The sequence below is a fragment of the Ricinus communis genome, chromosome 5 (assembly GCF_019578655.1).
Source record: "Ricinus communis isolate WT05 ecotype wild-type chromosome 5, ASM1957865v1, whole genome shotgun sequence".
NCBI classification, from domain to species: domain Eukaryota; kingdom Viridiplantae; phylum Streptophyta; class Magnoliopsida; order Malpighiales; family Euphorbiaceae; genus Ricinus; species Ricinus communis.
The window spans coordinates 27,453,148-27,474,557 of record NC_063260.1 but is presented as its reverse complement, the minus strand read 5'-3'; the positions used below and the strand labels follow the sequence as shown (position 1 = coordinate 27,474,557).

Below are 21,410 nucleotides of genomic sequence, written 5' to 3'. Positions count from 1 at the left end.
ACTAAATCACACCTATTTATAATAGATAACAGAATACTATCCGAACTTCAAACAGACTTGAGTCCGAGATATAATTATTATAAAAGACAACAAAGGTAAATAATTGAGTTATTTTGTCAAAAAGGAAAAGATACTTGTCTGCCACTTTGTTTATCATAATCTTCTCACATTATTGTAAAAAGGATAAGGTGTCATTTTTGTCAAAAGATTTTTGTCCTTTTGCATCATTGTCTTCTTTTGTTGACCATAATATCCATTTAGTCAAAAAACACATTATAGTTATCAAGACCGTAGCAATCGTCTTCATTTTGTGGAGTGTAATTAGGTCCACCAGTGCTTCCAGAGTCTTCGTCATCACTATCTCCAGAGACTTGTGATAATGCATGTTCCAGGGCTGCTTTAAATTATTTCTTTGTAGTATTTTCAGATAATTTTGCTAAGATTTTACTTTTATCAGATAAGAAGTTGAATTGTCCCATAGATTGACTTGTTCCTGATAGCATAGGATTCTTTGCAGAGAAATGTTTCAGAACCATTTCTTTGTTGGCCTGAATATCTTTACAGTTGGACCACCATTTAACATTATATTCACGGGTTAAACAGGTGATAAAATTTACATTAGAAGAAGGTTTAAATGGTTTTACCTTGAACCGTCAGAAGAAAATCCAAGGTAGGTTAAAGGTTTCAGAAAAGATAATCAATTTATCATGCTTAAGGATAGGTAATTTTCCTTTAAAGATAGTAAATCCTTCTATAATTTTAGCAGGTAAAATTTCGGGGCGAAGTCCAAAATATGTCAACCAATCCGAAAACCAATTTGAAAAATTTTTTGAATTGGTTTTATGAAACATGAAGAACCAAGAGTGATTCCAATTTCGAAGGTAAAAGGTATTGTACGAGGCTTTTTGGTAATCAAAGTAATTGTAACAGGGAGGTGTAAAAGTAACAGAAAATTTCTTTGCAGTGTATGGGTTTTGGTTCCAATCTGAAAACGTAAGGACTTTCAAGATTCTACATTTTGAATAGGAAATTTTCTCAAGCATGTCACGATCATAGGAATGTTCAATTTCTATGGAGTTGGTATATAAAAGGATAAGTTCATAAAAAAATTTCAATTTGTAGAGACTTTCGGGAATAAAGAATTGTTCAGAATGGAAAATATGTTGAAATATTTGCTGATAATTGGGATTTTCCATATTTCCATTGAATATCTCATTTTCAAGAATGGTGACAATTTGTTGTTGTGGTTTTGTAAAGTATTTTGGTGGTTCTGGTTTAGAAGAACCGGGTTTGGTAACAGCTTGTAAAAAGTTTGAAGGTTTTGTAGGGGTAGAAGGTAAAGGAGTTTTGTCAAGAATTTCAAACCTGTTTGTAGAAATCAATGATGAAGAATGTTCAGATTTGTTAGCCGCAAAATCAGCTGGTGATAACTTCTTTTTTATAGGAGTGCCCATAAAGATTAGTTTGATTTCTTTTCTTGTAGAAATTCTCTTGTTAAAAAATCAGGTAAAGAGTTTAAAGAGTCTTTTATATATTCAATATCAAAATCAAATATTCCCAAAAGTGCTTGCCATCTAGCAAAAACTTGTTTTGAACAAAATTTTTAACATATTTTTCCAAAATATTTTTAGCAGCACTACAATCAATACGGAGTAAAAAATATTTTCCAACTAAATCATCTTCAAATTTTGTAATACATAAAACAATCAATAAAAGTTCTTTTTTAATAGTAGAATATTTAGATTGAGTTTCATTCCATGCTCCAGAGTGGAATCTGACCAAGGACTCTGTATTTTGACTAGGTAACTTTTGTTTAAGAATACCCCCAAAACCTAAATCAGAGGCATCTGTTTCAACTATAAGAAAAGCATCTGGATGAGGAATAGACAGACAGGGTAAATGATGAACTTTTTGTTTGATGGTTTGTACAACACGAGTATGTTCTTGTGTCCAGGATTTTGGATTTTTCTTAAGACGATTGAATAAAGGCTTACAGAGAATTCTAATGTATTTGAAAAAATCAAACACATAATTAAGACATCCTAAAAATCTTTGTAGTTGATTTTTGTCTTTAATTTCATATGAAAATTTAGAAGTAAATTCTAAAACTCTTGAAATTGGTAAAACATTATTTTCAAAAATTTCGTGTCCAAGAAATCTGATTTTTGTTTGACACAATTTCATTTTCGGTGCAGAAACGACTAAACCATTATATTTAATTATATTATAAAACTTATGCAAATGAGAAAAATGTTGTGCTAATGAATTTGAAAAAACTAAAATATCATCAATGTAAATAATGGTAAATGATTGATGATCATGGAAAATATCATTCATAATTCTTTGAAATTCTGATGGTGCATTTTTTAGTCCAAACGGCATAACATTCCATTCATAATGACCAAAAGAAACATTGAAACCAGTTTTGTAACGATCTTTTTCTTTAATTTGAATTTGCCAAAAACCAGACTTCATGTCAAACTTTCAATAAATTTTTGAATTGTAAAGTTTTTTCAATAAATCTCTTTTATTAGGTATAGGGTATCTGATCCATTTTAAAACTTTATTTAAGGGTTTATAATTTATAACAAGTCTAGGTACACCTCGTTCTCTTTCAGCTGCGTTATAAACATAAAAAGCAGAGTAGCTCCAAGGAGAACTAGATTTACGAATTAATCCTTTTTGTAATAATTCATCAATTTCTTTTCTGCAGTGGTTTTCAAGTTCTGCGTTCATATGTATAGCATGTGATCTTGTCGGTATGTTATCTTCAGAGAAATCTTTAACATAAGGTAAAAAGATTACATGTTTTTTTCTATTCCAAAAAGTATTTGAAACACGTGTACATAAGTCATTAGTAAAAAGATTTTCAATATTCTTTATTTTAGCCTTTGTCATATCAAGGTCTAATTCTTTTTTAATTTTTAAAGATAAAATTTCTTTATTTAAAAAAGCAATTTATTTTTTCTTTTGACTAATCAGATAATTAAAAACATAATTTTTCTTTAAAACATTTATATCTTTTTATTGTTCAGAAAAAATAAATTTAAAACAAATTTCTTTTCCTAATAATCTAGTCTTAATACCGTGAGTGTCAACTGAGAAAGGATAAAGCAAGGCTAAAAACGGAGTTCCAAGAATAACAGTGGCTAAAGATTTTTAATCAAAATAAAAGAAGTGTAGAAACATAATCTGTCATTACAGATTTTAACTTTGGAGAGCTTGTAATTTATTTGCATTCTTGAACCGTCTGCAGTATGTAATTTTTCAGTTATTTTTTCAAAAAACTATGTAGGTACAATTCCTTCTTGAATACAATTTTGATCGGCTCCAGAATCAACTAAAGCGATCGTCTCAATTTTAAAATCATTTATAAGAATTCTAACAAAAATAAACCATTTATAAAAATCTACTGTCGTAATATGTGCTAAAAATTCATTAACATGAGAATCATTAGTGTTTTTAGTAAATTCAACAATTTCTTTATTTTTCCCATTTAGTTCCAATTTTAAGATCCTTTCTTTAAAATCTAAAATTTTCATTTTTTAAATCATTAATTTCTTGTTTATATTTTTAATTTCTTCTTGTAAATCCTGAATATTTGGTGTAGAATTTCTAGAAGATTTTGGTTCAAATCTTTGAAAAATTTCTTTTAAATTGTAAGGTACAGGTTCAGATTTTTGGGTCTCGTTATGTAAAACAATATCCCTTAAGTTTAAAAAATATTTTTCTTTATCTGTAGGATCATTTATTTTGTCAATTAATTCAAAAAGATCTGAAAGAGTTTCTTTTGATAAAACATTTAAAGTTGAGTTACAACAACGGCCTGTACAAATTCCAAGGCCTTCACAAGTTTCAAAATCAGAATTAACAGAAGATGTATCACTTAAAACATTTAAATCATTTTCTTCAAAATCACTTAAATCAGAATTTTCAGAATCTGTATTAGATAGTAAAAAATTAAGCATTTGACCTTTAAGTTTATCAGAGATATCCAAAGTATTGATTTTTTCTTTCATCATACACTGGAATTTAAAATGACCAACACGTCCACACTTATAGCAAACAGGAGGACTTTTATTTTTATTTTTATTTTTATTTTTAATTTTATTTTGAAAATGTTTTTGGATGAAGAAGATTTTTAAAAATTTGAAGTATTTTTTCTATAATTTTTATTAGAAGATTTTCTTTGCAAATATTTTTTAGTTTTTGAAGAAGGAGCTTGAATACGTTCATAACCATATTGGGAACAAAAATCTCCCAATTCTTTTTTAGATTGTAAAAACTCATTTTTAATTTTAGCTTTTAATTTCAAATCAGTACATAAAGCTAAACCTTCATTATTAATAAAATTAATAATTTCTCCATAAGTTAAAGTATCATAAGGAATAATATTTCCATAAAAATCTATAATTCTTGTTCTGACTTTTTCAGCAAATAATTTAGGTAAACCATCAATAAATCTTTCTTTCCAAAAACTATGATTGCAATCAGTTCGAGAAAAAACTTTAGTTAAAAAAACATCTTTGTACCAGCCAAAATCTTGAAGTTTATGACAAGTTAAATTTGAAAAAATTTCAGAAGATCGAATTTGATATTGATTAGGTTCACCAATAAAACATTTTGTAATAGCGAAAAGTAAAGTTGCAACAGCATCTTCTTCTTCAGTTTGAACAAAGGTTTGATTTTCAGTTTTAATGATTATTTTTCTTGCATTTAAAATTCTTAATTTATCTTCTAGTGAGGTGTAATTATCCTACCAGCCTTTTAATTGACCAGTAAAATCAGAAATTAATATTTGAGTAATTTTTTTATCAGTATTATTTATAGATCTGGCTCTGTACGAAGTACAAGCCATTGTCATTTCTTGTAACATATTTAAAATTTGATATTCTGATAGACCATCAAGGTTCTACTCATAAACAGAATCTCCATCATAGTTTGCTTGAGTAAAATTAACTCTTTCTTCAAACAAAACATATGGAGGAGTAGGTCTAGGATAATAGTGTCTAGTTCTTGGTTTATCGTATCATCTTTTATTGTATATTTTATTTATTTCAAAAGTATCATTAACAAATTGACTTTCTAAATCTTTGATTTCAAAGTTTTTATTTTGTTCAGATTTTTCAGAATTAAGCATGCTCACAGAAGGTTTATCTTTTAAAGATAGATTGGATAATTTTAAATTTATTTGTTTTAAAATTTCATCTTTATCATTTAATTTAATTAGTTGTTGTTCAAGAATTTCGTGAGGTTGAAAAATAGGTTTCATAGGTATGCCACATGGCCTAGGTGTTTGTTGATTATTTATGTTAAATGTTTCTATCCTGTCAAGTTGTGAAGCAATTGTAAAAAGAATTTGGTTTGTATAATTATTTTGATTTTGGACGTTTCTTATATCTTTTAATAAGGGAGGTTTGTTGTCATTTTCAGAGCTTATCTTTTTAAAAGGTGAAGCAATTATTTCTTGATCATGAACAGTTATTTTGACTTCTTCTAAAGATGAATGAACAAAGATTATTTGTTTGTTTCCTACGGTTGTATTCCACATTTTAGAAACTCTATCATTTGTAAAAAGATTTTTAAAAGAAAAATCTATATTATTATTGTTACAATAAATTTCAAACCAGATAAAAAATGGAACATTAATTTTAACAGAATTTAAATATTCATAAATTTTTTTTTGAATAGTATCTCTCTACCCGTTGAAAAATGATTTTGAAACCATAAAACTTTTTCATGATTACGTATATGATAATAGTCGGTTCGTAAAAAAAGTTTATCTATTTCAAAAGGGGTAGAAAGCATATTTAAAGTTGAAAAGTTTTCCATAGTTGATCTTGAAGGTGACAAAACAGGTTCATCAGAATTTTTATCTTGATCTATGTTAACAGACTCAGTGTAAAAAGGTTGTGGGATCCTATTTTCAAAATCAACTCCTTGTAAATTTGTATTCAAATTTGGAAAACGTGTTGTGTGTGTAGAAGGTCTAGAATTTTCAAAAGTAGAAAGTCTAGAGGAAGGTAAAAAAGTAGGTGAAAAGCTTATTTGAACAGAACCATTAGATTGTTCTAAAAATTGTGAAATTCTAGAATTATTTTTAATAGATTATGGTTTGTTAATTTCTTGTAAATCCCAAGTTCCAGCTTGAGATAATTCATTCCATTTTAGTCTTTTAGGAACTTGTATTTTAGAATGTAAAAGATTAGTTTCAAATAAAATTGTTTAGCTCTTTGATCTACAGTTGTCGTCATAACTTTGTAATAAATTCTATAAATGACAGCTATAGATCTGAAATTTTCAGCAAAATCCATGTTTTTAGTTTTAACAGTTAAAATTAAAGTATCTAAAATATTTGAGTCAAATAAAGAAACTGAAAAATTTGGATAACAATTAAAATAAACAAGACCATTTGCTAAATTTGATTCAGCCATTGCTAAAAGTGAATTTGAAAAATTCAAATGTCGTGCATCTCTTAAGCAGAGAAAAATAGGTATATCTAAACCAATTCTAAATAAAGGTTTAATAGCAATTTGAACCATGCCTATATGCAAAAATTTAAATTTCTTTCTAACATGTTCATGTAATGCTGATGATGAAAGTAAATGTAAATTTTCATGTGATTTATTTAAAGCAATAGTTTGTTCACTTTGCTTAATATAATAATTTTGTGCAAAATCAAAAGTTCCAATGCGATAAATACTATTTATATTTTGCTTAGGGATGGACCAATTATGTAACTGATTTTCTATTTGAGGAATATTAGACTCTTGAACAGTAAATTCTTCAGTATTTAATTCAGAGAGAGAAGAAGAAGAAGTTATTTCTCTACTACTGAAACTGCGAAACAATGACGCCATAACCAAAGACAATAAACAGGTAAATAATGTTTAGGATAGTGGGACCATCCTGACTGATTATTGGAAAGACGGGCTGACCAATGGAAAATCAGGCTGACCAACGCTATCTTAAACAGGATAATTACAAGTTTAGTGACTAAAGCTCTGATACCAAGTACGGAGCAGGATCAAATAATACAGAAATAGAAAGAGAGTAAATAAGTAAATAGTGTAAAATTTTATTGAAGAGAAAATTTTACAAAGAGAAAGATTACAAAGATAGAAGGGATAACAGGGATAGTTCAAGCGTGCTTCCTCTGAACTAAATCACACCTATTTATAATAGATAACAGAATACTATCCGGACTTCAAACAGACTTGAGTCCGAGATATAATTATTATAAAAGACAACAAAGGTAAATAATTGAGTTATTTTATCAAAAAAGAAAAGATACTTGTCTGCCACTTTGTCTATCATAATCTTCTCACATTATTGTAAAAAGGATAAGGTGCCATTTTTGTCAAAAGATTTTTGTCCTTTTGCATCATTGTCTTATTTTGTTGGCCATAATGTCCATTTAGTCAAAAAACACATCATAGTTATCAAGACTGTAGCAATCGTCTTCATTTTGTGGAGTGTAATTAGGTCCACCAGTGCTTCCAGAGTCTTCGTCATAGCATATAATAGTTATTGATCTTTTAACTACCATATTAGTATTTATTAATAGCATCGTTATTTATCCACGGTCATATATTTGTAATATTATTAAAGTGATAAAAAATAAACGGTCTATCTAAAATAAAAAATATTAAACCACATTATAGTTTATTAAAAGATTTCCTTACCTTTTTAGAGAAAATGACGACAAATTCGAAAGTGAACACCTCTAATATCAAAATTCAAACTTTTAAAAATCTCAAACAAATTTCTATAGTTTCAATCTTTTACTCCCTAAGTATTATTTAAGACTCAGGTTGTCTTAAATAAAATATTAACATGTATTAGAGATTAAGGTAATTACTACATTTTTAAGTGTTTATACTAGTCATTAATTAACTATCGAGTTTGAAATATTTTAAGTAATTTTGCTGTTTTTTTTTTAAAAAAATAGTAATTATTAAATTCATAAATAAGGCATTTTAATTTTATGAGATCTACTATACATAATATATAATTTTAAAATATTATCTTATCATTAATCTATATTTGTATGAATATTTATGTTATTAATTAAATGTCACATATATATTTCTTTTAAAATAGAAAATATTAATTAATTTTTAGATTAGAATAATACCAACAATAGCATAATACACGTGTGAAAGGGTACTAGCCTTCAATTTAGATATAATTATTATTTACTTTTGAATTTTACTCTAATATATAAATTATTTTTATATAATTTTATTATATTAATTTTATTTATATTAAAAGTCTATATAATAAAAAATTAAATAAAAAATTAAATTACAATTTATTTTTAAATTTTTACTAAATATGAAATTCATCTAAAATTAAATTTTTTATTATATTAAAATAATATTATTAAATATTAACAGAAATAACAGTAAATTTTATGATAAATTAATTAAATATTTACTTTTTATCACAATTTAATTTTAAAAATATTTATATCTAAAATAACATTACCATATTAGTATATAATCTAATTTGAATTATCAAAATGGTATATATATTTATAGTTATAAATATTTATTTCTATTATTATTTTGATAGATTAAATTAAATTATGAAAAATAAAATTTCTATTTAAATCTAAAAAAATTAATTTTATTTATTAATTTAATTGCATCAACTTTAAATATAAGAAAATAATAATTAAATTTTATAAAAATATAGAAAATTTGATATAATAATATTAACATACAATTCGTATATTATAATAAAAAAATAATTAAAATGAAAATGAAAGAGTGAAAATGAAAGAGCGAAAAGTAAATACCCCTTAAATTTATTCAGATTTTGAAGGATGCTATAATACATTAACCAAAAGATGCAGTGATATAATTTTCTTCATCAAAAAGTTAATATAATAGAATTTTAATACCAAAAAGGAAAAATAAGGGAAAAATCTTAGAAATATTAATGGAGTTGAACAGGAGCAGGAGCAGGAAGAAGAATTAAACCTTAAACCTAAAGAAAAGGAGGTAGGAGAGGGTGTCCTAGTCTCACTTATTTTGAATAGATAATTTCATTGAGCGGGAACAAGAAGAAAGGGCTTATACTATAGTATACTCCTAATCCAAGCATTAATCAGTTCCTTTTGAAAGAGAAGAGTATGGGTAAAGGAGAAGAACTATGGGACGATTCTGCTCTTATTAACGCCTTCGACAACGCCATGTCCAGCTACAAGGTTCTTGACTCTCTGTAATACATTTCTACAACAGCAGCAACAAATTAAAAACAAATTGCAATGATTATTTATTCAATGTCAAAATTTGATACCTGCCTTTTGTTTTTTTTTTTTTCTCTACTTCATAATTTGATTCTTTAAGGCTCTAAATGTTTGCAGATACTATTTCTTATTTGTTTATTTTCGCAGAAAATGCATAGCAGGAAAAGCAAGGATAATTCAGCTGATGTTAGCTCTGCTAGTACAGATCAAAGTCATGCGGCTATAAGGTAGTATATGAGTTTTATGCCCTGTCATTTATTCTTCAATCTTTATGTAAATTTATTTAGGTTTTTATGAGATACTACTACTTGCTTCCTTTGTATTTTGTTTTAGTCATAAACTTTTTCCTATTTTACCTTCTTTAATCTGTTGAAGCAAATAATAAAATTATATTGGGTAAATTCTTTGAGTTGAATAAGCAACATTTGCCAACTTCGGTAGTTGATAGCATGAAGCATGCAGCTTGATGATGCCTGAAATCAAGCATGGGTTCCTGAATGAAAAGAAAAGTCAGAAATGGCGCTGGGAGGTGTCCCAGCAACACCACTTTGATGGTAAACTCAGCTCCTCAGAGAATAGATTCAGAGTGGGTAGAGAGAGAAGGTGAAAGGTTTTGAGAGTGTTTTGTTCACTTGCCTTCTTCTCCTTTGGAATGGCCTTTTATTCCCGTTGTTAGGGACATATTTGCTATTCTAACATGTGTCTTAACTTTCCATGGGTGCTATTCTTTTCTAGTTCTGTTCAGAATGAATTCTTTCATACCTGTTGCTCGAATATGACAAGGAATTGTCTATTCAGTTCAGACAATTGTTCATTATGCTCTTCAAATTTCGACAGCTCCATTATCACCACAGCTTAAGATGAATTCACATGTTACTTATGTCTGCGTCAGAGTTTTTGATGGACTGCAACTGAATGTGTATTCATTTAGATGTTACATTGTTTTGATGACATTTTCTGTTTGATTTATTGTGCTTTCCATTATCTAGTGATTTAGATGAGAAAAGCAATGTTCCATCAAATGCTGCAATAGAACTGGGTGAGGCTAAAAAACTCACAGCGGTTCAGGAAAATCATCATTTGGATTCGATTGAGCCTCAACCTGGTATATACTCATCAGGTGGCCAAGATGCACTAGCTGTCAATGACTATTCATATGTGCAAAATTCAGAAGGTTATAACCAGTTACTTACCCAGTACTATGACATTGAGGAAAAGAGGCAAAGGATTCTGCATCAGCTTCAGCAACTTGGTGGTTATGATTACCACTATCCGGCCGAAGGCTTTGGTTCGAGCCAACAATGGGGTACCTGTTGCTCTCAAGATCATTCAGTTCCTAAAAGCCAACCTGTTATCTGCTCATGTTGCCCATATGCTTGTCGTTGTTCAGCAGTTCCATGCACTTCATTTTCCGCTTGTTCTTTCGATGGAACATGCGATGGTAAATTGTGCAATAATTCTTCTGAGGTGATGGGTCTTGCAAAGTCTGTCCCTCTTGTAGATGGCGACATTGTCAAAATAGCAATGGGAGCTGCAGAAAGAGCAATATCCACTACGAAGACAATATCATCCATCAATTCTGGCACAAAAGGTAAGCATGACTTTTCCAAAATGATCTTTTGTAACAGGGATCTCATAGTACTTCCCAAGTTTTCTTATCAAGAAAAAACGGATAGGTTAGATATATACAGGAAATACGATAGTATTCTAATGGTCAGTGATGAAATGAAATATCAACTTTATTTTTGTGTGAATGATTTGTCCTCTTGATAGGAGTAATTGAGTTAACCCATTGAATTCTTGGATGGCCAATGTTCTTGAATTAAATACTGAAATTTCTTTTAAAACTAAAGTAAAGGTTAAAACAGATAAAAGACTCTGCAACCTGTTTTGAAATTAGTACATCCTTTTATTATTATTTTCTTATTGTTCACTCCCTTAATTTTCCAGATAGGTGAAATTAATTCTAAGCGTTTATCTTCTTCAGATCAAAGAAATTGTTAGCGTCCATATAAAACTACTTTATCAGGTTGAAATTATTTACTTTTTTGTATAAACATTGACATGGGGCTTGCTTGATATTAATTGTGATTTATACATTTTATTTCTATTGTCCAGGAGTAAAAAAATGATAAAGTGGGTTTGCTGTTGTTGGTTGCCTAAAAAGCAAAGAGAAGACTGATATATTTAGTTAGCAAAACAATGGTAGTTAGTCTGCTAAGAACCCTAAGTAAGCTTAAGGTTTGTGAATTACATTCTGTAATTAGAGTTTGAATCATGATTTAGGTTTGAGAATTTTGTCACTGTGGAAGTAAATTTGTTGCATCATTCTTCTCATTTTCTTTGGAGTTCAATCTCAAACCAGTTGAAGAAAACTTAGGAGTAACATAAAGATCGGGAATTTAAACAGGGAGAATAGTGGATATTGCATGTACCTGGACCGTTTCTATCCTTTGTTGGATCACGATTAATTAAATGTACTTGAACCATTCTGATCTTTGTTGAATCATGATTATTTGAAGGGATCCACAGCCTATTTATTTGGACGCCCATTATTGATAGCTACTTCTTTTTCTATCTTTAGTTGGATCAGAATGGCATTCTGCTTTATAGGTCAGTGCATATGAGCATTCCTTTCTAGCCTCAATTGTTGGTATTGTTGGAAGGCTTTTTGGTCTTTCAACAATGAGCATCTTGGTTGCTGTAACTAGGGTAGATATAATCTGATTTGTATCCATTTTTCTCACAGAAAATAATTTTGCTGATTCTACAATTTCTCGTTTGACAAAAGTATTGAAATTTACAATGTTAGAAAATATTTTCTACTGCTTCATAGAACTCGATTTTCTTGCACAATATAGTTGCGCTGAAAGTTCAGAAAACGACAAAATTTTCACTATATTGTTTTCAGTTGGCCGAAAACCTGTTCTAGTTGACTGAATGACAATTTCAGTAGACTAAAACCTTCCGGAAAATGGCTTCCTGTTTCAATGGGATTTATTTTCTGGAAACTCCCTCCTTTTCCTCTTGGAATATGTAGAAACATTTTTAGGAAAATATATTTCATGAAACAAGTGCCTTCTTAGTTCCATCTGATGGCCATAGTTGCGTATACCAAGAGACATAGTGAACTTTGCTGTCTTTCCTCCATAAAGTTTGGGACAATGTTGGTTAGATATGCGAGTTTGGAACTTTGTGTAATTGGAGTGGGTGCCTCTCAATTTTGCTTTTAGTTCTTACCGTATCTGAAGGAATTAGAGTTACATTCATTTTTTTAATTTATATATCTATATATATGTATGTATATATTATATAATAGTAAGGTTATTTGGAAGAATCCTTTTTGGAAGAATCCTTTTTGTTTTATTGCAAATAACCTGATTGATTGATCTTGGCACTGCAAAGGTCATCATAGTAAAGGGTCAGTTCCCACTCAAGTCAAGTCAAACTTTCAAAATTTAAATTCTAATTTCAGAAGCTCACTCATAACTGGGCATCGGTTCTCTTAATTAGCGAGAACTGGGGATCATTTTTCTTGCTCACAGACTCGACTCTTGTAGTCCAATGACTAGAACAGGGAATGTAAAAGTTAAAACTCCTAGGACTAGAAGGGGGAAATAAAAATTCAACTCATAGGTGCAACTTTCTATTGTGGGTTTGAAGCCAAGTAGTTTTAGGATTTTAGACTATCACCTTTAAATCGAAAGTCAAGGAAATAGAATTTAAATCATGCATAGTAGATGAAGTGCCTTTTCTTAAATAATATGGTGTTTTTTCTTTTAATAATTTTTTAATTTTCTTATTTGGTGTTTTCCAATGAAACATAGAGAAAGAAAAAGAGAAAGAGAATGGAAAAGGAAAAGACAATGAGGAAAAATTGGCTCAAAACACCAGATCTGAAACAGATCTCAGCATTGTTTTAAATGCTTGGTACTCTGCTGGCTTTTACACGGGCAAGTAAGTCATCACATCTTTTTCTTAATTAAGATTCATTGCTGGCTGTGTTATTGCTAGAACACCAGCTCTCAATTTTTTTGGGTACAGAAGCAATGACTTTGACAACTTAATTAGCTTTGTATGTTTGAGAGATTTAGATGATGCATATGTGACAGAAAGGAGGAAGTCTTACATGTAACAAATGTGCTGTAAAGAATAATGAAAAGAGATGAAATAGAGGAGGCAACATACCACATGAAAGCCACTAGATTTGCTGGGTAGCCCTAACATGCAGTTGGCCAATTAAAGTGTTTCACTGTCAAAAGAAAACTAACTTCCTTTCTTAAACTAACTTTATTATACTTCTCAAAAAAAAAAAAAATTGTATTATCAGAAAAGATAACTACAATATATCGAATTTTCTTTTATAGTTTCACTGTTAAAAGAAAATTAACTTCCTTTCTGAAACTAACTTTATCATACATCTCAAAAAAAAAAAACATGTATTACTGATCAGAAAAGATAATTACAGTATATCGAATTTTCTTTAATAGTTTCAGTCCAAGAGCCCGAAGACCTTAAACATGCAGCATCTAATCTTCCTTTCTTGATAACGTATATCAAAAATTAAAAAATGGAGAAAGTGCAGAACGCATGTTCATTGACCCATCATGAGCTAATGGAACCATTTTCTTTCGTAGAAAAAATGATGGAAGATTATTTACAATGTGACTATCAAGAAGGAAATACAGCTGCAAACTTGCACACTAATTTCTCCTTGAGCTTGAGCATATTGACTTAAGCCTGGCACAGCCAACTGACCAAGTTCTGCCAGGGGGCATGTTGAGCGTTTCTTGCCTATGTGCCCCATGAGCTTAGCTAGGCCTTGTACTCTCCTAGAACCAACAAATAAGAATTGACCTACTAAAGCATGATATATACCATACACTGAATTCATAGGATAAATGCTTTTGCATCTGGAAGACTGGAACTTGATTTCCTTAAATAAATAAGTTCTGGCCCTTTAGCCAAAATTTCCAGTTAAAATGATGAGATTCATTTGATTGTTCATCAACCATGGTTCTTATTCTGATATTGGTAAGCGCATGTGTTAGTTTTACTGTTGTGTTAGTATTACTGTTATGAATTGATCTTCTTAATTCTGTGAAACTTGGCAATATTTCATAGGTATCTCACAGAGCAATCAATTATGAAGAAATGACAGTGGTAAAGACTTGTATTGCACAATGGAGGAGCGGCTAGCGGAGTTCTTACTTGCAGGACCCTAGTTTGATATTTTTAGTAGACTTGTAGACGAGCAAATGCACTGTAATATATATCTTTTGGGGTTCATATCATTCATAGTCCCTGAAACAGGCGCATTTCACATTAATATTCTTAAATATTAATTTGTCCCTTGAAATTTTGTACTTTGAAAGAGTGTTAAAAGTATTTTCAGAACTGGCTAGGTCCGATCACCGGATTCTGTCGATCTGAGCAGTTTGATAAAATCTTTTCAATTATTACTTTTATTTTTGTGAATTTTCCTATTGTAAAAGGAAAAATCAGTCTAATCGGTCAATTCAATATTCTAATTAGTTGATCCAAGTAGTCAAATCCGTTTAAACTCAAAGTTTTACCAGATTTTTAGTTCTAATATCATTGAACCGCTCGGTTCACTCTGATGTTTAAAACATTTCTAGTCTTTATAATTTAATTTCAATTGGAATATGATTTGACAAAAAAAATAAATATGTGATCATTAATTGTTGCTTCTTTTAGCAGAAATTTACTATTTTTGCTTCTTTTTTTTTTAATCGTTCGACTTCCAATAAATATTATGAGATAAAAGAGATTTCAAGATAAAGAGAAAAGCTAAAATTTAAAAATTTTAGGGATAAATTGAAAATATTAGAGGGATACACCTCTATATTCATTGGCTTCGAGTGAAAATAGCATTATTTCGGACTTCGGCAGTCATAACCAAGTTAGGTTTTGGTCGTTGTCTAAAAGTTTTCATTCAGTAATTTGGAGCTTGAGTGACCAAAACAGGATGTTATATGTAAATGAAGAGCTTGCCCAGGCTGATTCTTTTCACCGCTTGTAATTTTAACCTCTATCATCACTTAAATCTTGTCGTTGTTAAATTTTTCCACTGTCAGTGACTTTTTCTGAGGCAAAATTTAAAACGAGGATTTTATTAATTTTTTTTATTCTTATTGATATAAAAGAAACAGAAATCCAAATCTATATACCGATATTTGAAGGACGAATTGCTCAAAGTGTCAAACCTGCAAAACAAAAGTCAAGTGAAGATTTCTAAGCGTAGCCGGCTGAAAAACTACTCCGATGGTCAGATTAGTATTTGGTTAAAGGTTTGTAAAAAAGTGTTTAAACGGTGATATTTATAGTATGAATAACTGAGAGTTTATTACCTACAAAATAGTTTGCAGTGGTGCTTCGATAATGGAGAATATAAATTTCTATATTCAAGAAGGAAATAGCAAACGTGGACAGTGACCAAATATGTTACGATGGTTCGGTTATATTGGTAGTCTCTGATATGAGATTCAGAGAGTTTAGTAGATAAAAGCAAGCTATAGCTCGTTTCATGACGACTTTTTTTATACCGAATTATATTATTTTTATACTTTTCAAATTCACAGTTCTATAAAATTTTTTTAATCTAAGTGATATATGCATATTAAACGAGAAAATTTCTCGTCTAATTTTGGTATATCTCAAATCTATACATTTAGGTAATCTCTTGTTAAATAAATAATGGGTGAGCATATAATATGGAATTTGAACACAAAAGGTTTTTTTTTTATTTTTTCAATGAATTTGGACAATTTTCATGCATTTTGTTATTATTGTAAACATGCCAAAATTAGAACATCGCAGATGAAAAAGAGAAAGGAATAAAGGGAAGGAAAACCCTATCTAGTCAGTACTAGTAGTAAGTATAGTAACCTACAAAAATTGGGTAAGGGTTGTCTCGCTTTATCTGCGTCTCTCCCACGAATACGCACACGCTTCCTGCTTACCAATACCAATACAATACACACTATTTAGTAGTTATAACTAGTTACTGTTCTTTCGATTTTCTCTACATGTCCACTGTTTTCCTTAATGTCTTTCTGCCTCCTTAATCCACTAGTAAGAATCTCTGATTCTTTTACCTTCTTCATTTCAGTTTCATATTTCTTCTGCAATTAATAAGCTATCGTTTCTTTTTTCTTTTCTCTTCTTCATGTTATGTAAAGTCTCTAATTTTCAGTTTTTGGTTTAGAAAGTTCTTATTCGAAGGCTTGTACTCATATTTAGATTCATATTGGTTCTCTTTTTAGCCAATCTTTCCTGATTGAGATTCTTAGGCACTTGGAGCATGAATTTGGATTTTCACTTATTGTTATCTAGATCTTTTTTTCCTCGCGTGGAAATGAATTTCTTTATTTTTATTTACTTAGCAAAAGCACTAATGATCATAGTTTGAATCATAGGAGCTCCTATCTAGTTGTCTGTATTTTGGGTCTTGTCAATCATTTTGGCATTTTTGTTTTGTTTTATTTTTCGAATATCATTCGTTGATGTTTTATTAGGGTACTTCGTGTACTAAATTTGCAGATATAATGCTAAAATGTAATCTGGTTTCCTGATATTCCAATAGGTTGGAACAGACAAGAATGGATATAGTTGAATCCATATTTGATATTCCGGTGCAAAATCCTCCAGATGAGGAATTCTCTTCTGCAGATTTGACTTGGACCAAGTTTGGCACGGCTGATCGCCATGACGATGTAGCACTCATTCCCTATGACAGAGTTGATACTTTTATAATTGGAGAATGCTCTAATGTAGAATGCCCAACACGTTTCCATATTGAAAGGCAAAGAAAACGATCAAGAGGAAGCTTGAAGGAGTACAAAAATGATGAATATTTGGAATATAAGCTGTGAGTTTCTGGTGCATTCAAATTCAATGCTTGTTACTAAAAATCTGTTTTCTATTAGTTTTTGAGTCTATCGTCATTTAGTGAAAGATTCAGTTAAAATTTACGCCCCTTAACAAAAAAAACACTTATTGTTCTCTTCCTTTGTCTTGCGATTGCTACCTGGTTCTGTCATATGCTTATTTAAAACCATAGTTCTAAAACTGATCTGATGAATCCTTGTCAAGCTATTTAAATGCTGCATATATATGTATAGCCCAGATTTACTGTCAGATTTAGCTGCCTTATAGCATGTGATAGGAAACAATTAAATTGCTCTATATCTGTATTGCATATATATTTTATTGACACCAATTTCTTAAACTAAAATATCAAATTCTCATGTTGATTTTGTGTAATTTGTAATGTTAAGGTATTGGTGTTCATTTGGTCCTGAAAATTATGGGGAAGGTGGAGACACATTACCTAGTCGAAGATATCGACTTAACACTCGAAATCGTGCTCCTAGACCTCAGTCCATGCGTGGATGTACATGCCATTTTGTGGTGAAACGCCTATATACTCGTCCTTCCCTGGCACTTATCATATACAATGACAGGCGTCACGTAAACAAATCTGGTTTTGTTTGTCATGGTCCACTTGACAGAGATGCCATTGGGCCTGGAGCTAAGAAGATTCCATATATTTGTAATGAAATTCAGCAGCAAACTATGTCTATGATCTATCTTGGAATCCCTGAGGAGAATGTGCTGGAGAAACACATTGAGGGGATTCAACGATATTGCGGTTCAAATGCAAAGGTCAACAGCCTTGCTTCGCAATATGTTCAAAAACTTGGAATGATTATCAAGCGATCAACCCATGAGCTGGATCTAGATGATCAAGCCAGCATCAGGATGTGGGTTGAGCGCAATAAGAAATCTATTTTCTTTTATCAGGATACCTCAGAAGCTGATTCCTTTATTTTGGGGATTCAAACAGAATGGCAGTTGCAACAAATGATCCGCTTTGGCCATCGCAGTCTTGTTGCAGCTGATTCTACATTTGGTATTAAGAGACTCAAGGTACTATTGGTGTTGATATTCATTTGGCATTTGTACACACTGTAAACAAATTTATAGAGTAGTTGATTAATATCTCTTGGAATGACAGTATCCATTATGTACACTTCTTGTGTTTGATTCAAGACAACATGCGCTTCCTATTGCATGGGTCATTACACGTAGCTTTGCAAAGCCAGATGTTGCTAAGTGGATGAAGGCGCTACTTGATCGAGCTTCGAGTGTAGAGCCTGGATGGAAGATCAGTGGATTTTTAATTGATGATGCTGCAGCAGAGATTGATCCCATAAGGCAAAGTATTCTTTCTCTAAAAGTTAGTGATCTTAAAATATGAAATTTTAGAGTATGGTATTCTTATGCTTTACATTGACTGAACCTCAGGGATATATATGGTTGCCCTGTATTATTCTCTCTCTGGCGCATTCGTAGATCATGGCTGAGGAATATTGTTAAAAAATGTAATAACATTGAAGTTCAGCGTGAGATTTTCAAACGCTTAGGTAAGATAGTATATGGCATCTGGAATGGAGGTGATACTTTGGCTGCTTTGGAAGAATTAACTACTGATTTTGTTGATCAAACTACATTCATACAATATTTCAATGCCTCTTGGGTGCCTAAGATTGGTGAGATCTCTCTTCCTCTCTTCTCTTCCTTTCTCATAAACAGTATGGGTACACACCTGAATATGAATAGACATTTTTTATGCATGCAAATATGATGCTGGTTGCATTAAATTTTGTGTCTGATAACTTTATTGTTTGTTCCATGTTAACAGATATGTGGCTTTCTGCAATGAGAACTCTTCCTCTTGCCAGCCAAGAGGCATCCGGGGCAATTGAAGCCTATCATGTAAAGCTGAAAGCTAAATTGTTTGATGATTCTCATCTTGGTGCTCTCCAGAGAGTTGATTGGTTAGTGCATAAGCTAACCACTGAGTTGCATTCGAGCTACTGGTTAGATCGCTATGCAGATGAAAGTGATTCATTTCAAAATGTCAAGGAAGAATATGTTGCTTCTACATCATGGCACAGGGCCCTGCAGATTCCTAATTCTGCTGTTACTCTGGATGATAAGGACAAGCTCTTTGCTAAGGTCTCCAGTCAAAAAGACAGCAATCTGACACATATAGTGTGGAATCCTGGATCAGAATTTGCCTTCTGTGATTGTGCATGGTCATTGCAAGGGAACCTTTGCAAGCATGTCATCAAGGTCAATATGTTATGCAAAAATAGTGAAGGTCAGTCTTCTATGTCTTTCCAGTCCCTAAAGGAGATTTTGACAGGTCTCTGGAGAAAACCTATGGATGATTCAGTTGCTCTAGATTTGTCAATGGCCTGGACGCACCAGATGCTTGGCCAAATTAAACAACTTGTTGAACTGAATAACTCAAACAGTATCAGCACCGTGGTGAAAAACATGCCATTGAAATGGGTTTCTAGAAAAGCTAGAACATCGGTTGGCATACCATCATCAATTCCGTTTCTTCCATCTAGTACCAAGAGTAACGCAAAGAATGTTGTTGCGCGTCAAAAAAACAGGAAACGGAAGAGGTTGTCGAGATTGAGATGATAGCATGTGCTGGTAGGTAGGATTTCTTCATGGATAATTTTGTTGGCGCTAACCAATTCTATGCTCATTAATATCTGTGGCTTCCAACATATGAATTACTGATCATCCAAGCTCCACTTTAGACACCTGAGGATTAGCATACTACTTAAAACTTAGTTTCACTTGTGATGATTGGGCATGCAAGTTGGCATCTCAAAGAAGGTAGCTAGCATCATAGCTTCAAACTTCAGAAGGCATTCTTGAGAATATTGGCATTTATTTATTTATATAATGTCACATTTCTTGTGCAATGTATATATTCCTTTTGTAGGTGAGGAAGATGGGAGGGTTATAGAGCAATTTTTTGTTCATAGAGAATATATGGTGGAAATTGTCCATGATTTTTATGTTTATCAAGTTTTATGGATTTATACTGCAGGACATCTGCGTGCGCGCATGTCTATATGTGTATGTATATATACAATCGAACACTTAAAACTTCATTATCAGCCTTACAAATTTGAAGGGGGCGCTCAGGCCCTTGCTATAGATAGAGGATTCTGAAGGGAAGCACGAGCAACGTAGTCAGGGACGGAAACAGAATTCCCTGTTCTCTTAACGGAAGAGATCTCAGCCACAAACAAACCAGAAAGCAAAAGAAATATACAATAGAATTAATTTTGCATCTTGTTTAGAAAACAGAGGGAAAAGAATTCGTATGCTTGGCCAGCTTAACTGCTTGCAGGGAAGTAAGGGCCTCAGCCACTGCTAGTGTAGTATTAAATCTTGTAGCAATCTCATCTATAAGAACTCCATCTCTAATTTCTGCCAGCTTTTCCATAGGAGTATGCAGCATAAGAATTGAATTTGAGAAAAGTGCCATAGGAGTATGCAGCACTAGAACTGAATTTGAGAAAAAGTCCGCTGCGATGTTTCCATCCGTCTTTGTCAGGAGGGAAATTATGATTCTGAAGAAATTCGTGGTTTGGTTTTGAAAGAGAGACATGAAATCACTCGAATACTTGACAGCGCTAGTATGGATCAAGTGGGCATACAAAGAATGCCACCTATTTGTAAAAGATGGAAACTTAATGAGATCTGGAACATACCCAAAACTTGGAGGAGAACCAAGTAGCCTCTGAAAGACTACAGAAGAACAAGAGATGCTCAACCGTCTCCAAGTCCTGAATACGACATGGCAGGAAGCAACCATTTTTCCTTCTATAAATTATATTAGATTAGATTTGGTAGCCACTGATCCCCTTGAAGCTCTCCAAATAAATGTATACTTTTAGTTTTCATGAGCTGAGTATTTAGATCTCCTCCAACAAGATTGTCTTTGCATAGAAAATTGCTATTAGATTTGGTAGCCAGTGATCCCCTTGAACAAAATGAAGAACACAGCCAGTTCTGGGGTGAGTTAATTTCTTTTTTTTTTTTTTAGATTTCTTGTATTAAATTTTTATATTAGAATACTGATGCTTTGAATGCAAATATTTATGGTGGATCTTTTCAATGTTTTTCTTTCTATTGGGATAAGTTAAGTATGTAAGTAACACTTCTGTTGGAAGAAAGTTGGAGAACTGGCAGGGAAAACTATGCATATAAATCTTCAAAATCTTAACCGTTGATATTTAATAATTTGATCGAAAAT

At 31.3% G+C, this 21,410-nt stretch overlaps 2 protein-coding genes across 4 annotated transcripts; both read left to right on the top strand.

Moving 5' to 3' along the window:
• Positions 1 to 8,852: 8,852 nt before the first annotated feature.
• LOC8278511 lies at positions 8,853 to 14,625 on the top strand. 3 transcript variants are annotated; one of them, XM_048374086.1, is made up of 6 exons: positions 8,853 to 9,214; positions 9,374 to 9,483; positions 10,246 to 10,562; positions 10,647 to 10,847; positions 13,084 to 13,213; positions 14,381 to 14,625. In XM_048374086.1, exons 1-6 carry the CDS (start codon positions 9,140 to 9,142, stop codon positions 14,412 to 14,414), a joined length of 867 nt encoding a protein of 288 aa, XP_048230043.1. In that variant the 5' UTR covers positions 8,853 to 9,139; the 3' UTR covers positions 14,415 to 14,625. The 3 variants fall into 3 exon arrangements, with proteins under 3 accessions (XP_048230043.1, XP_048230042.1, XP_015574446.2); XM_048374085.1 differs by having other exon boundaries at positions 8,854 to 9,214; positions 10,246 to 10,847; XM_015718960.3 differs by having other exon boundaries at positions 8,858 to 9,214; positions 9,404 to 9,483; positions 10,246 to 10,847.
• A 1,360-nt stretch (positions 14,626 to 15,985) lies between these two features.
• Positions 15,986 to 20,213, top strand: LOC8278509. The gene is made up of 6 exons (XM_002518935.4): positions 15,986 to 16,351; positions 16,863 to 17,147; positions 17,557 to 18,208; positions 18,297 to 18,496; positions 18,587 to 18,831; positions 18,984 to 20,213. The coding sequence occupies exons 2-6, from the start codon at positions 16,879 to 16,881 to the stop codon at positions 19,775 to 19,777; spliced, it is 2,160 nt and encodes a 719-aa protein (XP_002518981.1). The 5' UTR covers positions 15,986 to 16,351; positions 16,863 to 16,878; the 3' UTR covers positions 19,778 to 20,213.
• Positions 20,214 to 21,410: the final 1,197 nt, after the last annotated feature.

What these genes read in the sequence shown, in the direction of transcription:
- LOC8278511 (XM_048374085.1), top strand. Translation starts at nt 9,140, where the DNA reads ATGGGTAAAGGAGAAGAACTATGGGACGATTCTGCTCTTATTAACGCC. An exon ending in CATCAATTCTGGCACAAAAG is followed by an intron (nt 10,848 to 13,083) that starts GTAAGCATGACT and finishes AATGAAACATAG; the next exon opens with AGAAAGAAAAAGAGAAAGAG. An exon ending in GCTGGCTTTTACACGGGCAA is followed by an intron (nt 13,214 to 14,380) that starts GTAAGTCATCAC and finishes AATATTTCATAG; the next exon opens with GTATCTCACAGAGCAATCAA.
- LOC8278509 (XM_002518935.4), top strand. Translation starts at nt 16,879, where the DNA reads ATGGATATAGTTGAATCCATATTTGATATTCCGGTGCAAAATCCTCCA. An exon ending in GAATATTTGGAATATAAGCT is followed by an intron (nt 17,148 to 17,556) that starts GTGAGTTTCTGG and finishes TGTAATGTTAAG; the next exon opens with GTATTGGTGTTCATTTGGTC. An exon ending in CTCTTGGGTGCCTAAGATTG is followed by an intron (nt 18,832 to 18,983) that starts GTGAGATCTCTC and finishes CCATGTTAACAG; the next exon opens with ATATGTGGCTTTCTGCAATG.